Here is a 17,986-nt window from a genome sequence, read left to right as displayed (position 1 = left end):
ACATCTAAAAAACGGTACATTCATGTACACTAAGTATCTTTCATTTTGTGACAAAAACTCCCAGTAAATGTTGCATGTAAAAATAGGTTAGGTTAAGATTAAGGAAGTTTTTGTAAAGTAAACTGTCTCTAGGGGTGTAAGAAAAAAACAAACAAACCAAAAAAAACAAAAACCTTCTGTGAGCAAAAGTGTAACAGGAACAAAAAAACCCCACCCAAACAAACAAAAACACCCAGAAGCTGTTGGTGCTGATATGGTTAAAGAAAACATTTCATGTAATGAGATCCATATGTTAGACAAAAATTTAAAAAAAAAAAAATGCTAATTTTGCAGAAGATCTAATGATCTGTCATTATTTTTACTTTCTCAGTTTTAATCTAATGACAGCAACAGTTTTGGTTGTATAGAACTGAAGAAAGCCCTTCTAATTGTTGACTCTTGCCTGCCACCTGCAGGTCTCTTGCTGGTATGCCTCGCCTCTCAGTGACAATAGATTTGTGCTCTCTGCGTTCAGTTTTTGCAGCCGTGTACCTTGGTAGCCCACTGTTCGCTCTGCTGTTCCAGTATTACCTGGTATGTCATCTAATAGAGTTATTACTGTTTCATATCAAACCCAGCAGCATCTTCAATATCCTTCATCAGGCGCCTGTGGCTCAGGTAGTAGAGCAGGTTGTCTACCAATCAGACTGATGGTTTGATCTCTAGTCCATATATCCTCAGGTAAGATACTGAACCCCAAGTTACCCCCACTGCATCCATCAAAGAGTGAGTTTGTGTGTGAATGTAAGAAAAAGTGCTTAGATGTAAAGGAAAAGGATTGTGTGAATGAGACTTGCAAATAGAAAGTGGTTTGAGTGCTCAAACTGAGTACAAAGGTTGTCACTCGGTTTACTTTCTAGCTGATATAATTATGTTATCTACATATTGCTAACTCAAGGCATCAACACCCTGCTGTATTTCAGATTGTAGTTAAATATTTTTATTTTGCAAACACAACATGGAGCCTCAAGGTATAAATTCATCTTTTAAATTAATGCTTTATTAGGAGATTGGATGTATGCAACTGTATTCAAGATTCAAAGTGTTTATTGTCATGTGTCACAAGCAAAAAGGCATTTCTCTGTGCAATGAAATTCTTTCTTGGCTGTCCATCCACAGATGCCGATTAACATATACAATAGAAATAGAACATATAAATACAAATAGTACAAATAAATAAAGATAAGATAAGATAACCTTTATTAGTCCCACACGTGGGAAATTTGTTTTGTCACAGCAGGAAGTGGACAGTGCAAAAGTTATGAGGCAAAAATTAGAATACAATAAGAATAAATACAATACACAACTGTACAGAATAGAATAAAATAAAATACTATATACAGTAGAATAAGATAAAATAAATATACAATAAGATAAAAATAGAATACAAATACTATATACAACTGAGTAAAAATACAACGATGACAGAAAGGATTATTGCACTTAGTATTATTGCATATGTATGGATGTGTGTGCTTGATCAGTTAAAGTCTTTATTATGGAGTCTGACAGCAGTGGGGAGGAAAGACCTGCGAAATCTCTCCGTCCCACACCGTGGGTGCCGCAGTCTCCCACTGAAGGAGCTGCTCAGTGCTGTCACAGTCTGCTGCATGGGGTGGGAGATGTTGTCCAACAGGGATGACAGCTTAGCCGCCGTTCTCCTGTCACTCACCACCTCCACTGGGTCCAGAGGGCATCCTAGAACAGAGCTGGCCCTTCGGATCACCCTGTTCAGTCTCTTCCTGTCCCCAGCAGAGATGCTGCCGCCCCAGCAGACCACACCATAAAAGATAGCAGAAGCCACAACAGAGTCATAGAATTTCTTCAGGAGTGGGCCCTCCACTCCAAACGACCTGAGTCTCCGCAGCAGGTACAGCCTGCTCTGCCCTTTCCTGTAGAGGGCGTCTGAGTTATGAGTCCAGTCCAGTCTATTGTTCAGATGAACACCAAGGTACCTGTAGCTGTAGTCTGCAGCCGATGTTGCAGAATGAAGACAGAAAAGCAGACAAAATATGGAGATGTGAAACAGAGATGTGTGCAAAAGAGCTTTAGCTTAATATGCTGGCTTAATTTGCAGGATGACTTGATGTGCAAAAGATTTTTATTATTACTGTTCAAAAAAAGGTCAGCTGTTCAAGAGTCTGATGGCAGTGGGGAAGAAGGAGTTAGTGAGTCTGGATGTTGTGGATTTCACACTTCTGAACCTCCGCCCCGAGGGCAGAAGTGTGAACAGTCCGTGTTGGGGGTGTGTGGGGTCTTTGAGGATGGAGGCAGCTCACCTCTGGACTCTGCGATGGTAGATGCTCTGCAGAGAGGGCAGTGGAGTCTTGATGATCTTCTCCGCAGTTGTTATCACTCTCTGCAGGTGTTTGCGGTTCATAGCAGTAGTGCTGCCGTACCATGCAGTGATGCAGCTGGTCAGGGTGCTCTCCACAATGCAGCTGTAGAACCTGCTGAGGATCTTGGCCGACATACCAAATTTCCTCAGCCTCCCTAGGAAATACAGCCGCTGCTGAGCCTTCTTGATCAGCTGTGTGGTGTTCAGTGACCAGGTGAGGTCCTCAGAGATGTAGACACCCAGGTATCTAAAGCTGATCACCCTCTCCACTTCAAGGCCCTGGATTAACAGCGGCTGATGAGGCCTCCTCTTCTTCCTCGTGTCCACTATCATATAATGTAATTCCTGCACTTGTTACAAAGTGTGTATGATGCAAAATCTGAGCCCTCATGCAGGAATAACATTGAGTGACTATCAGAAATGCCAATTTTTAACTGGGTGCACAGTTCTCAGTATTTATACACTCAAAACTAACTATTTATGCCCAAAATAATGATTTCATGCAATTTAAGTACATGTAAATTTAGTAATTTTTTTCCATTGTTACAATGGAAAACGTTAAATTAAATGGAATCTGGGTGCTCTACCGGTCTTATTTGGATAGGTGGCGCTCTTATTTGAATTTGTGTTAACCTAGGTTAATTGCATAGTCTTTTAATAAATAATTTATTGTCATTCCTCTCCCATCGGTCTCAGTTACGTGACCAGGATCTCCCCTGTTCTGTGGAAAAAGAGAAGCAATTAAAGATTTAGCTACTCATTGCTCAGGCGTTGGAAACAAAGTGAAGAGTTTTATATAATCTGATTTTATTCGGTGTATTGTACAAGCAATCCCGCAAAAACTTTTAAACACTTGAAAAACTTTTAAAAAAAATGCTGTGTGACAGGAAAACACTTCGAGTAACACAAAACATATTTTCGAAGGGCAGGTAACTTTAAAGAAACAAAAGCAGAAGTTTGACAGGGTAATCCATGCATAATGACTATTGATGCATCGTTGTAAACCATACCACACCTTTGACTCAGTATTTTTCCTTTCTATGTCATCAATGCAAAGAACACTCTTCAGTAAGTACAACTGTGATGTAGTCGCCCTTGCGTATTTCGACTGTATGTTGTCTGATGGTGATATATATATATATATTTACAATGGAACATATTGGATATATCACTTCTATCTGACATATTTAGTTGTTATGTCTTCCAAAATATTCTTGTTTCATTTTTAATAACAATGATGTAACACCCATTCTACCTGCATTAGCTTTAACTTTGATATTTTAGGTATTGTGTCACCACAAACCTCAGTTCATGTGATTGAGATCTGGCAGCCAGGAGTGGACCAGCAATGGGCCGTCATTCTGTCATTCTGTATGTAGGACAGAAGTAAGTGTTGGCTGTCACAGAACTGGGCCAATAATAATTTAGCCATTTGGGACCTGAGTCTCCACGCCTCAGTTAACCCCAGGCCCCCCTGTGGGTACACTGGGGCGTTTCTTCATCTACCCAACATGACAGCCATCTGTGGTCTTTTCTGACGTCTCTCGATTGTTTTGACTAGAAATCGAAAGACAGGCTCGGCTACCTGCGGGGGGAGAAAGGGGAAGTTCTTGCGTCACACGCCCTTTGTCGTCGCCACATCATTTGATGCCTTCAGAAGCGCTTGAAGCTCGGATTTTCCCCCACTGAGTAAAAGCTAAACGCTTAGATTAGGAGTCAGCCTCTTAGAAATGTGCCTTTTGGGGGGGTTTATCTATCCAAAGGATCTCCAGTGACGACAGCGTACCAACTCGATACGCGTTTGTAGTATAAACACTCTTTTTGTAAAGATATTACGTCGAGATTACCGACTGCACTTGAAAGCACCAAGTGGCAGGTTTCAGTCAGGGGAAAGCGGTTCCTCGTTTTGCTCTTTGTCTCTATTACATCCCTGCGTGTAGGATATATGCTGTCAATTTAGGACGTTAGACGGTCAAATTAACACCGTAGACAAACGTAGCTTAGTATCACACCGGTGTGATACACCTCTTAAAAATGCTCCAGTCTTTAGCCAGCAATTCCTGTGTGCGTTTGATACAGACTCACAAATCGACGTGGTATTTCGTCTCCCTGGTGGTGGGCTACCTCCTCTATCTCATATTCGGCGCAGTTGTTTTCTCATCGGTCGAGCTGCCCTACGAAGACCTCCTGCGGCAGGATCTGAGGAACATTAAGAAGCAGTTCCTCCAGGAAAATGACTGCCTCTCCGAGGAGCGGCTGGAGCAGTTTCTTAGGAAGGCGCTGGAGGCGAGCAATTACGGGGTATCCATCCTGAATAACGCATCGGCCAACTGGAACTGGGACTTCACCTCAGCGCTGTTTTTCGCCAGCACGGTGCTGTCCACCACAGGTAGGTCCTGGGCAGGCCGGGTGATGCTGCAGCCGAGCATGGCGCAGAATAGCGCAGAAAAGGCGCCTGACAAGGCCACACAAACGGGTCTTAGTACAAACGGGACTTTATATTTTGAAATATATAATCTTTGTGTTTTGCGTTTATGTTGACACCGGAAACCCCGTTTACACACATTAACCCACTCTAAAAGAGCAACCCTTGCTGCAACACACACACACACACACACACACACACACACACACACACACACACACACACACACCATATAAATCCAATCCATTATTGTAAGAAACAGCTTTGTTAAGTTAGAAGTTATGTATTTCTTTTCCCGGATAACTTCACAAAGGGCACGCCTGCCTTGCTGATCAGTCAGCGCACAGGAAGAACTTTAGCCTGACAGATTGGCAGCAGTGAGGTTACAACATACACGGTAGTAAAGGGACCCTGTGCCCTAGTTGCTTCCTAAATGGGAAAAAATGATCGCATTATCTTGTTTTAAGTCTCAACAGAACTGATGACTGTAAACAGGACCTGACTGAGGTCTGCGTTTTTGCCTGCGTGTCATTTTACCATTCAGTCTCAGACACTCCCTGTTATTGTTGGATATTTTCTGTTGCCTTTGTTACCTTACAAAAACACATTACTCAATAGATGTGCAGTGACAATTATGGTATTACCTAGGGCAGGTCTTATTCTGAAGTGATGTAGTTACACTGTAGCTGCTAACTAACAAGTGGAGGTGAACTATTTGGGATTTTTGTCACAAGGAAACAGTTTTATCACTTGCATGTTGTGAGGCGGTAGTCCTGTGTTTTCAGCCTCTTTTTTAGGTCTGGTATGTTTTCACACCAATGCAAGTTTAGAAAACTGAGCACAAAGTTGTTCAGCATGACTTAAACTAGACCACAGATACTGATAAAGCTTAAGCAGACAGAAACATGGCTGCAGAGAAGGTGTAGGAATGACTGTATGCATACTAATATAAAGTGCAATTAAAATATAAATGCTGGAACTGGAATTTGCAAATCTCAATTCACAATAAAACACAGAAAAAATAAAATGTTTAAAAATGCATCATTTTAGGAAAAATGTTTGCTCATTTTGAATTTGGTTGCAGCAACATGTCTGCAAAAAGTCGCAAAGGTTCCATGTTTTCCACTGTTTAGCCTCCCCTCTTCTTTTAATATAAGTCTAAACATCTGGAGGAGACCAGCTGCAGAGACATACTTTTTTGGCATTTGTGGTGCTTTCCCAGATGTGCACAATGTCAGTTCCATAGTCACGGGTTCGCACCCCCATACCATCAAAGATGCAGGTTTTTGAACTGATCGCAAGCCAGATGGTCCCTCTCCTCTGTAATCCAGAGGATCCAGTATCCATGTTTTTTCTTTTGTTTTTGTTTTTAAACATAACATTTTTTTGTTACGTTTGTTACGAACTTACAAAATGAGATTTGGCTCAGACAGGACCTACTTTAACCTGAAAACTGTGCTCGCAGACAATGATTTCTGGAAGTGTTCCTGAGCAGATTCAGTGATTGTGACAACAAAATCATTCCTGTTTTTATTGCAGTTTCACCTGAGTGCTTGAAGATTATAGAAGTCTGCTACTGATTTGTAGCCTTGTCTCTTGCACACAGAGACTTCTTCAGACTCTTTTGATGACACTATGTACTGTGTAGATAATGAGATGTTTACAGTCGTCACAGTCTTACGTTTAGGAACATTATTCTGAGATTGTTCCACAGATTACAGATGCAGTTTCTTGCATCTTTACTTCTGAGAAACTGTGCCGCTATAAGATGCTCTTTTTATACCCAAGCATGTTACCTACCTGTTGCCAAATAATGTAATTAGTTGGAATAAAATACTACTCACTTTTCAGACTTTTGAGATCTGTTGCTGCTGTAAAAGTCAAAATTAGCTCATATATATACTTTTTTTAAATGAAATTTTAAAAAAAAAGTTCAGTTATCTTAAATTTAGATTGAAGTTCAAGACAAACTGCATTAAAAAAAATAAAGGAAACTTGTTGCGTGCCACAAAATACTAAAAAAAGAAGTCGTAACTTTTATATCCTCCAAATGTTTGTTTTACTCAGTAACTGTGATGCAGGATGTTGCTGTTAGTTAAATTGAGCTCTCTTCCCATGAAATGCAAACAAGCTACAATCTTACAGTGCATTTACAGATCGCCTTTCATGGTAAATATTTGCGTGGTTCTTTCCTGCAGTCACACCTGACGTGGCAGGAGAAAGAACAACAGACTATGATTTATAGCAGTGATTACAGAAGCGTTGCAATCCTACATTGTTCTGCAGCTTTTGATGGTCTTAATGTTTTTCCTCTGCAGGATATGGGCACACAGCACCACTCTCAGACGGCGGGAAGGCCTTCTGCATTATTTACTCCATGATCGGCATCCCCTTCACCCTTCTATTCCTCACTGCTGTGGTGCAACGGATCATGGTATTTAGCACACGGAGGCCGATCACGTACATCCACACACACTGGGGCCTGTCCAAGCCACTGGTGGCCATTGTTCATGCCACTGTGCTCGCCATGTTGGCCGTCTCTTGCTTCTTCCTTATCCCTGCTGCCATCTTCTCGGCGCTGGAAGAAAACTGGAACTTCCTGGAGTCCTTCTACTTCTGCTTCATTTCGCTCAGCACCATTGGCCTCGGAGACTACGTGCCCGGAGAGGCTGCCAATCAGAAGTTCAGGGAGCTCTACAAAGTGGGCATCACTGGTGAGTGTCGCTTTTGAGAGTGTTAGTAGCTAACTGTCCACTTTGATTCTTATCAGAGGTTTTTTAGTGATATTATATAACTAAATTATTCTGTAGATCTATTATTTTGGTCTAATCACTATTAAGAAAATACATTTTTGGATTACGGTATCGTTCTTAGTGCCTCTGATTCTCAAAATTACAACATCCTTCATAAACTAGGACCTGCTTTGTTTGCACTTAAAAACAGCACTCGCTTCCTAATTAAGCTATAAAGTGAGGAAAGAGCCTCAACAAGTCACACATAGTGTCAGAATGTGTAACATATGCTAAAGAGATTGTCTTTATTTGTTCAACTCTCATTTGGAAATAACAGCTGTAGAATACGGCCAGAGTTTGAGCTCATTATCACGGATGGATTAAATTGAGGGTGGTGTAAGGGATAAAACAGCAGATAATGCAGGGCAGCAACAGGACTAACACGTCAGAGGGTGAGACAGGAACTTATGCTGTTTAAATAGACCAGCAGATCAGGAGGGCGTGTTTGGTACGATGAAAGCAGAGCAGTGTTATGTGTGGGTGAGCCAGTTGCCTGCCCAAATTAGCTCACAGGCTTCACTTCATTTAAATTGCAAATGTGTCAGAACGAATGCTGTTATTTTTCCGATGTGAGAAAAATCACTTTTAGCGGGTTTTAATATGGCCAACTTTGATCTGCCTCTTTGTGACACAGTTAGCTGGGTCTATCTTTGACCTGTTTGTGAAAATTACACCATGCGCCGTGTTGTGAGTGGATGCATCAGAATTACAGGCAGGTAGGTTTTATGTCATCATCAAAGAAGGGCCATATACACGTGGTGTCTAGGATATAGCTTTTTCTACAGTAAAGTAGAAGTAATCACTGCCTTCTACTTGAGTCTGCACATTCAATTTCTTAAAACCTTCAGTTAAAATTGCCAGTTATATGCATGTTTTTTATGTGTTTAAAGCCATATTAGTTATTCTAATAAACAAGGTTAGAGCAGTTTTAAATCTGGACGATAACCTACTGGAGACAGCAGGAAGGTCTTGCCTGCATTTTCTGGTTGTCTTGTGCAGCATATTCTTAGCAGCACCGTTAAAGTTAAGAGTGCAAAAAAGTGAAACTCAGTTTAAACCCATAGAGTCTCATCAGGGAGTGCGTGCACACGAATGTCAAATGTTATTCCACTCGACTGTCTCCAGCATTTGTGATGTGGGTGTGTGGTCAGAGAGCCAGAGAGAGAGAGAAATAGACGTCAATTTGTAGGCACAATGTGCCAGTCTGTAGGAGGAGACGAGGCAGGAACAGAACGTGTCTGTTTGCATGAATGGCTCCAGACACATTCGTACAACTTCCTCTGTGAAGAATTACATGCATCGGAAGTGATATGACCATAACTGTGTTACCATTGTGATGTAAGTGGAACAACTAAAAAACAGCAGGCGTTTTGTTTAGTATATACTGAACAAACTACCTCATTTGCTAAAATCTCTTCAGTCTTGCCTTTGGGGTTAAGCAGCCACTCCTTCTGTGAGTTGCACTCGGGATTTGCACTATTCAGTGCATTCTGTATGTGTGCATTTAAACTGATAAAAACAGTAAAGAATAGCATTTCCTACAAATGCCAGGCTCTGTTTTGATATGGAAAAAACCACCAACTATCAGTGTTACACTATCTTTTCCATTTTCTCTTTGTTTCATTCTAAAGCATGCTCCATGTTTTTGTTAACATGGATGGTTTGCACTGCCCTCTTGTGTTGATCCATAAAACAACAGTGTTTATGAGTAAATCCACTGGGTTTGTATCAAGTAGCAAAACATCATCTGCAGCTACCATGCTGAAAAAATATGCTGCATTATAAATGATAAATATGCTGCAGGTATGAGATTAAGTCAGGCTTTAAACCTCTATTTAAATCCAGGGGAAGTGATTTCACATCAGGATTAAAGAAAATGCTTTTAATATGGTGTTAATTACACTAAGCACTGCAGATCATTACTCATATGCCTCCTAATCCTTATTTTTTTTGTCTCATCAGTCTACCTGATCTTGGGCCTCATAGTCATGCTAGTGGTGCTGGAGACCTTCTGTGAGCTGCAACAACTGAAGCAGCTCAGGAAAATGTTCTACCTGAAGAAGGAGAAGCCGGTCGACCGCCTCGCCATTTTGGAACATGATCAACTCTCCTTCACTACGGTGTCCAACAGCGGCACAACCCAGAGCCAGGACAAATCCCAGATGTTTGTTAGCGTCCCGACTCTGGCCTCTCCCAACGACGATCCTATGATCCAGTAAAATTCACTTATTAAGGGATTAAAAATGTAGAAGTGAGGCAGAGAGAATGAGTAGATCTTAGCTGTAGGCTTTGTTTAACACTCAGCCCTGCAAATTTTAGTCGTAAAAGAAAAAAAGAGAGATCAAGCAGATCTCAGATCAAGCAAACGTTTTCCTTTAGTGAACCACAATACTGACAATAGTGTTACGCAGCAGAGATTAAAATTATGTATATTAATAAGGCAGAAAATGAATATTGTAACAGTGGCTATAAATACAGAGGCAGTGATAAAAGAGAAAAAAACCTTCTGCTGTATTTCTGTCCTACAGACGCTCGGCACCATTATTTATTGCATATTTAGGAATACTTTCAAAGTTAGGCTTTTTTGAATTTAGCTAAAATGCAGGACAAATCTCTGTTGTCTGTCTTAAAATAGTACATAAACATGTGTGCATCTTGTAAATAGAGATGCTTGACAGATATGTGGAATGTACATAATCAGGTTAATGTTTGAAAATGTAAATGTGACACCTCCAATTATTCCACGCCGTGAAGATGCTTCAAAGTGATGTTGATACATCTAAAAGGAAACTAATTATTTTAAGCTGTTTACTTGAAACGTGTCATCAGATTTTTATTTAAAAGTTGTTTTTTTTAAAAGTCAAATTAGATTATTGCTCGGCACAGTTTGTGGCGCTCCTCGCTGTTGAATTGGCTCCTGCTGAGTTTCAGGTTCCTGTTTTCGTTGCATATTATGTTTTTCACGATGGATTTATGAGGTTGACATCAGAATACATCCTGAGAACATGATCGTTTTGAGAAAGCTTTTTAAAAAAACAGGCTTTTTTTCCCCCACAGCGGACTTCCAATTAGAAACACTTTACAAGCATGTTGTTTCTCTTTTTAAGTCTGCTTGGGTCATCTTCATAGAGGTGTTAAATATTCCGGTCGCACTCCACATTGTCATATTACATCGGGAAAAACATTTGTGGATTTTCTCATGCTGCAGCTCTGTTTGGGAGTTGTTACTGTGTCAAGCACTATAATTTATTGATTCATCTGAATGGCTTAACATGTGCTAAAGTGTCTGAAAAGGGATGTGACGTTAGCCCGGTTCGAACAGAGAACTGCAGAGGGCTGACCCGTGGCATTTTACCTTCAACAAAGAGAGCTCAGTTTGCACAAGGACCCGAGTACAAGAATTCCTGAAAACCTTAGATTTTTTTAAATTTTTTTATTGGAAAGACTTTTTTTTTGTTCATGGATACGTCGTAAAACTTGAGAGTTGCTCTAAGCTAGAAAAGAACAGTGTTGAACAGCACATTTTTTAGCGTATGTACAAAGTTTGAATAAAGAAGTGTACGTTTTTGAATATTAAGTGGGGAAGGTTTACAAAATATTCTCGGTAATTAATTCAAGCAATTCATTTCTATACACGGTGCAATAGGAAAAGAGGAAATTATGAACTCCAGAGTAGGAGCGCAGCTAAATCCCAGTTTTTATCCATTGTCTCAGATTTAAATCGAATTAAGTGACTTTAAATGAGCGAGTTTTAGGACTGAGGGAAAGTGTTATGTCAGATACAGTAGTTTCATGGTCATCATCCGTCCTCTAATCTGTTTGGTGCAAACAGACGACCGCTCAAACAGTGACGCATGCTGCTGTAATGAAAAACCTCGTTTTCAATCACAGCACCTCCCGTTTCTCTGAACGGTGACACCGGTACAATCTGTTTTATGGAGATAAAGTTCTGACCTCGTCTTTCGCATCAGGTTACAGCTTTTCATCAGGTTTTGAATGTAATGTTTTTTAATGCCTTTTTTTTTTGCTACATGACATTTAAAGCCCTGTGAGAGTGCAGAAAAACTGACTCCTCTGCTGACTTTAAATTCAGTTTCATTTGTTTGGAACAGTGCATACAGGTGTCATGACCTGAAAGATTACCACTCGAGTTGGTTCACTGATCTGCAACAGTGTGTTCTGTAGATCAGTGGTTTTCTCTCTTTCTATTTTTATGCCAGTCTGGTCCTTCATGTGAACTGTGAAACACTGATCTTGTTCAGATTTCTTCAGGAGAAGAAGGAGAACTTGAAACTTGGGGGTTACTCGCCTTATTTTTACTGTAAGATGTTTAAATTGCTTTGTAGACAGATTAAGCTAATTGATGCTAAGGCTTTGATCCTACATGTTATATCAAAGGCAAAGGCTATCAGGTGAGGTAGTTCTAGCTTTGATTCGGGAATAAACATCGTATGAAGGATTACAAATGGAAGTACACTGACGTTATTTATTCATGCTGAGAAATGGCATGTTTGGAGTATTTGTATTCATGAGTTTTTTGTACATATCTCTTCAGTGGTGGATGCTATAGATTTACATTTCTTGTTAAGTACTTTAGTGTTGCAAGACTACGATTGTCATGAATACCATTGTGTATCAAGGTTTTACATGAACTTCATTTCAGCATAGGAATAAGAAACAAATAAACTGTAAAAGTGTGTCTTAAATAAAGTGTTTGTTATTAATTAATTGGATTTCTTTGTTTTGTTTTGTGTCATGAATTGCAAAGCACAGACCCAAAATGCTGGCTATTAGGATGACACAAGTGAGATAAGATAACATAAGATAACTCTTTGCTGTCATTTCACAGTCATACTTAGTACAATAGTACAACGAAATTGGAAACTGTCCATGTTGGCACTAAGCACAATTAAACACAACAAAAATGCAACACAACACTTTAAAGTTGTGTTTTTAAAAAGTGCAAAAAAAAAATGTAACAAAACACTAACCTTTATTTTTGCAATTGCAATTTCCAAAGCCAACAAAGTTAATAACAAAATCCAACACAAAGTTGGGCAAGCTAACTGAATCTAAAGTACAAAGCAGCTGGTTGAGAACAGTGGTTAGTACTGTTTTCTCACAGCAAGAAGGTCCTTGGTTCAAATACACCATCTGGCTGGAGCCTTTCTAGTTTATTGTCTCCCCATGTCAGTGTGAGTTCTCTCGGGATGCCGCTGCAGTTATTGGGATTAGCTTAAGTGGTGATTCTACATTGGATGTTGGTGTGAATGCAAGTATCAGTGGTTGTCTCTTTGTGTTAGCCCCAAAACAGGCTGGCAACTCTCAGCCTACGGCGGCCAGGATAGGTTACAGCCACCTACCCGCAACCCTGAAATGGATAAGCAGAGGCGATTGGATAGCTGGGAGAACACGATGTGACAAAGACTAAAGGGGACACTGACCTCCCTTTACACAAGACAGCAATTAAGGGGGTAAGTGAACACAGCTGGGTAACGAGATGTAGGTGATAGTAATCAAAGACAACGACACAGGAGAGAAGGTAAAACTAAACGTAAGATCCTAGAAATAAAAAACTGCCACAAGTGACTGAAGTGAGAATGGAAGTGATAACTAAACAGGGAAACAAACATGTAAGCGAACTTAATATAGGGGAAGTGACACAAGTGGATGGAACAAAAAGCACTGCGGGAACAATTAAACTGTTATGCAAAGAGGATGTAAGAACTTACGAGTAAATTCCCTAAGCAAATAAATAAAGTTGTAAATATAACCACCAAGCAAACTCAAATAGAAAATATATAAATAAACAAAAGTTGTAATAAACTCAAAAACACTTGTTCAAAGACCCAGGACCATGAGAGGCATTTCATGCAAAATGCTATAAAATTTGAACACAGGAAAATTAAGTGTTAGCTCATAGGAAATGTGCCCCGACACCTGTGTTCTCTTGTAGAAACACATGATTATATGAAGGGGAAATTTGCAGTCAGTCTCTGCTGGTTTTGTGTAGGAGGAATTGGAAAGTAAAAGCAGAACAAATAACCACAGGGTCTTTTCTAGGCTTTTTAAATATATATATATATATATATATATATATATATATATATATATATATATATATATATATATATGCTTGAATGCACCATTATGACCTTAAAAATGGATATGGGTGTTCATCACACTTTGTTTCTGCCAGTCATTCAAGCTGGAGGTGAACACGAGGCTCTGCAGGATCCGAAAGAAGTGATTAATCTGAAACTATTTCTCATTTCAGCAAACAAACAATAGTTAGGCTCCTGGGAAACTTTATGAGAGAAAGGACATTAGTAGCTGTTGAAATATGCAAGATTGCAATCAAAATCGTCCCACAATATCATGCAAAGGATTTGAATTTGCATAACATATAGAGGCTTTAGGACCAGACAATATCAGATACAATGAAATATATAAAGCAAACAGCAAAACTCTTGAAATATTTGTTTTGCATCTTGGTTTGTCCGTGATTTTGTGATGCCCTCCAGCCTCACAATCGATCCTACCTACATATTATATTGCTGTTGTTTCCTAGCTGCAGGTGGCACATATCTAAGGAAAGTCAATTTAATTGTGCAGTGCTTCTGTTTTATTAAACAGCTTCATGTCAAAGAGAAGTGTAACCAACTTTGACATGCAGGCACCTCTCACTGCAGCAGCCAATGAGCTGACATCCATGTTATTAACTCCATGAATATATAATACACGCTCGAAGCAAGTATTTATTCGAAGCCAATTGTGAGAGTGCAATTATCTGTCTTCAAACTGTAACTGGAATAGCTGTGTCTTATCTATCTATCTATCTATCTATCTATCTATCTATCTATCTATCTATCTATCTATCTATCTATCTATCCGTCCATCCGTCCATCCGTCCGTCCATCTTCATTTTAATCAAATTCTCCATCTCCGCTGTTAAATAATGCCTGTAAATTATGGATGACATTTAACTGCCAACACAGAGAAAACAGTGCTGAATAAAAAGTAGCGAGATTGCCCCCTCACTGAAAATGAAGCATTGTGCATGCACAAGTAACATCTGTGCTTACAGCAAAATGAGATTGGAGTCACTCCAGACTCCAGATACTCCGACCAAATAGCTTCCATCTTTGGCTAAAGCTCCACTTTCCCCTCTGTATTTGCCTATTACCAGTTAAGATGCTTCATCCATTGTTTCAGTTTTTTTTGTGTGGTTTTTATTGCTATTAATTTGTACCCACGCTGGCTGCGTCTTTTGACATACGTATGATTGTCAGAAGACGCAGCCGGGCTGTCAGTCAAGAATGTAACGGGGCAGAACAGAAGCATCCCCTGAAGGTTCATCTCTACACACTTGACTGAAATTTACCAGCAGTTTCTTGTCATTAACATTGCCATTTGACCTTTTTGTTTTTAACATGATTTATGAGCATATGGGAAGCTGTCTGAGGGATCCAGATCCAAACAACCAGATATGAAGTCTCATCCTGACAGTATTACCTATCATGTAAAGTTTGTTTCTAAACAGTCCTCATCTGGTGTTAATTGCACGTCATTTAAGACTGATATATTCCAGCTTAAATTAAACACTCGTTCTCACATAACTTAAAAGTAAAACTTGTTGTAGTAGCACCCAGTCATATATTGCATACTGCTTGACATTTCATCTTGTTTGCTTTTAGAACAATTTTGGCCCTCATATGCTCACAGTGCCGGCACTCAGGGGTCAGGCAGGACAGGGGTGGGTTGGGCTAGTTTGAGGCGACGACTGGCATCTACCCTATAGCACCGCTTTCTGATGGTGGAGCAACTCTATTTATATCCTGAAACACACGCTCAGGCACACAAACACACACACACTGGGACAATGTGAACGCGAGAGGCCTCAAGCACAACTATTCCCCACTGCTAAGTCTGCAACTGCTCTCATTTGCTACAGCAAACACAACATGTTCATTTTACTGACATACAGTGGGTGTTATTTATACTTAAAAGGTACTCAAGATTGATACCACTGATTAAAATCACACCAAGCAATGTCTTTCAGGTTGCAGTTGCTGTGTATATGTAAAGACATTTGCAGATTGCTCCAGTTAACTATGTGTTGAATGAATAAGAGGGGAGACAGACTGACAGTACCAGAAGGGAGGAGAGAAGAGACGAAAGATGCTAATTGGATGATGTAGCCACAGGCGTTTGTTCTCTCACAGCTATTCTGCAGTGAAAAACTATCTCTGTGGAGTGTGATTTTTGGAGGACATCAAGACTGAGCTCACATCAAGATTCGTGCAGGCACTGGGAGAAATTATTTGTAATCTGCTCTGGTTTTCATAGGAGATGAAAAAAAAAACCCATGACATATACTGGCAGTCGGATTAAATAGATATGAATACCCAGGGAATACAAAGAATCTTTTGGGGAAGCAACAGCAGAGGGCTCCTATTCTGTGTTTTCCTACTTTATATCCCTGTAAGGAGGAGGACTCCCTTACTACATTTATTTATATTATATTATCTGTATAGCACTTTAAAGCACACCTTTCACTTTATTAAACACACCTTATCAAGCACTTTATTTAGCATTGCACTTTAAGCATGGATTTGCACACAAGAAGTTTAAATATTTATTGCCTATTTATTGGGAATTTTAAAATCAGTTGTTAGCCTTATTTCAGATCCTGCACAGCTGCTTCTCATCAAGGAATGTGGTGGTTGTCTGTCAGGAGAGAAGAATGGTGATTGAGATTGTGATTAAGGTTTACCAGTAAGGAAAACTAATGCAAATGTGTGTGTGAAATCTAGGAATAAAAGTGGTGCAAATAAGTGTTCGTAAGATGTTTCCCCGGGGGTCCAGACACCATTTAAAGGTTCCGGGAGAGACCATTGGTGAAGAGAGTGTGGTGAATCTTTTTGTGCTCGGGGTTTCTGGGTTTTTATAATATTGGGTTTGGTGTAAAATTAATGTGTGAAATATTTAGAATATTTATGTATTTATTTATTCTAATTGATATATTGTATACTGTGGTGGAAGGTTGGGATTTAAGAATTTACCTGAGAGTGGAAGAATGGGTTAGTCTGTGACAGCTGAACATATTTAAGGCTGCCAGTTGTCATTAGAGAGCGGGGATTTGTGTGCTGAGATTTGATGTAGAGAAGATGCTGTGGACATTAATTAGATGACAAAAGTTACAAAATGATGCATTTAACAACACAACTGCCATCAAAAAATAAGAAGATGAAGAAAGAAAGCTGACTAATTGCCATGTAAATTTCTGATATGATCAGTGTGTCTTAAACTTATCCAATAACCTCACAATGCTCTGATTTACAGACTATCCTCACTCCCCACAACTTGCAAAAAAAGAAGAAATGAATAAAATGATTAACAATTGGCTATAAATATGAAGCCATTTGTCATACGCCTTTCTGGACCTGAAGCATGCTGCTAAGTGTTCCTTGTGCAGCATGGGGCGATTAGTTGTGACCAGCTATCAATAATACTAACATGGCTGTAATGGACATAATAATGTGTTTCAGCTGGGAGAGGCTAAAGTTCTGCCATTAACTGAATGACTGCTGTCTGACTGAATCTATAGAGGCATTTGTTTGTTGACTGTATACAACACGGAGGGAACTTTCTGTGGCTACTTTATTCATTTGTTTGTCAGCAAAAGTAAAAAAGAGAATATCTAATAATGGAAATCAGGGCAGTTCAGTTTTGCCAGAAAAAGAAGACGGTTGATGCCAATCTTTTCGTCCCATCGGCGCTGTGCTGTCTGCGGCACACTGGTCCATGATGCTGACGCATAGTAGCATCAGCAGGAACTCTAATCCTTCAGGAATCTGCTTCTTCTCTCCAGCTGTGTGTCAGCCTTACCAGTAATGGCAGATGAATAACAATTGCACCCTAAAGAAATAACACAGGCCTTTGGAACTACAGGGGTCCTGCCAAAAGTTGTGACAGAATTCAGGGTTTTAAAATCAGAGAATATTTTACATCTGCTTTCGACAGGTGTGGGAGAGACGGTCAGTGGTCCACCATATTACTTTGTTTGTTTCATAACTTCTTTTCATAGCTATGATTATGTAAATTATATTTTAAATACACCTAATTCACTCACACAACAGACAGATAAAGTCAATAGTTATTGATTAAATGATAATAAATATATTTATCTATTTTATTCATTCCAGTTTTAAACTTAAACCTTCAAGATGATGGTAAATGGACTCATTCTTATATATTCTAACTCAGCTATTCACACAATCACTTTTTTTTTTTAATGCAAATGCTTTCTATCTAACATTCACACACATTCATACTCCAGTGGATGCATTAGAATGAACACAGATTGGAGTAGACGGGGATCGAACCACC

The 17,986-nt window shown here is 39.6% G+C and overlaps 2 protein-coding genes across 2 annotated transcripts; one reads left to right on the top strand and one right to left on the bottom strand.

Annotated features, from left to right (window-relative positions):
* Positions 1 to 1,729: 1,729 nt before the first annotated feature.
* On the bottom strand, positions 1,730 to 3,087 carry LOC146561228 (uncharacterized). The gene is made up of 2 exons (XM_085243241.1): positions 2,319 to 3,087; positions 1,730 to 2,007 (listed from the first exon to the last, which is right to left on the bottom strand). The coding sequence occupies exons 1-2, from the start codon at positions 2,708 to 2,710 to the stop codon at positions 1,968 to 1,970; spliced, it is 432 nt and encodes a 143-aa protein (XP_085099367.1). The 5' UTR covers positions 2,711 to 3,087; the 3' UTR covers positions 1,730 to 1,967.
* Positions 3,088 to 4,114: 1,027 nt separating this feature from the next.
* kcnk1b (potassium channel, subfamily K, member 1b) lies at positions 4,115 to 12,322 on the top strand. Its single transcript, XM_085297118.1, has 3 exons — positions 4,115 to 4,766; positions 7,121 to 7,516; positions 9,557 to 12,322. The coding sequence occupies exons 1-3, from the start codon at positions 4,412 to 4,414 to the stop codon at positions 9,811 to 9,813; spliced, it is 1,008 nt and encodes a 335-aa protein (XP_085153244.1). The 5' UTR covers positions 4,115 to 4,411; the 3' UTR covers positions 9,814 to 12,322.
* The last annotated feature ends 5,664 nt before the right edge of the window (positions 12,323 to 17,986 follow it).

Source organism: Mchenga conophoros, linkage group LG13 (genome assembly GCF_057382185.1).
Source record: "Mchenga conophoros isolate Kocher_MC1m ecotype Shallow Benthic linkage group LG13, M_conophoros_male_GT1.1, whole genome shotgun sequence".
Classification (NCBI taxonomy): domain Eukaryota; kingdom Metazoa; phylum Chordata; class Actinopteri; order Cichliformes; family Cichlidae; genus Mchenga; species Mchenga conophoros.
This window is presented reverse-complemented; position numbering and strand designations above follow the sequence as displayed.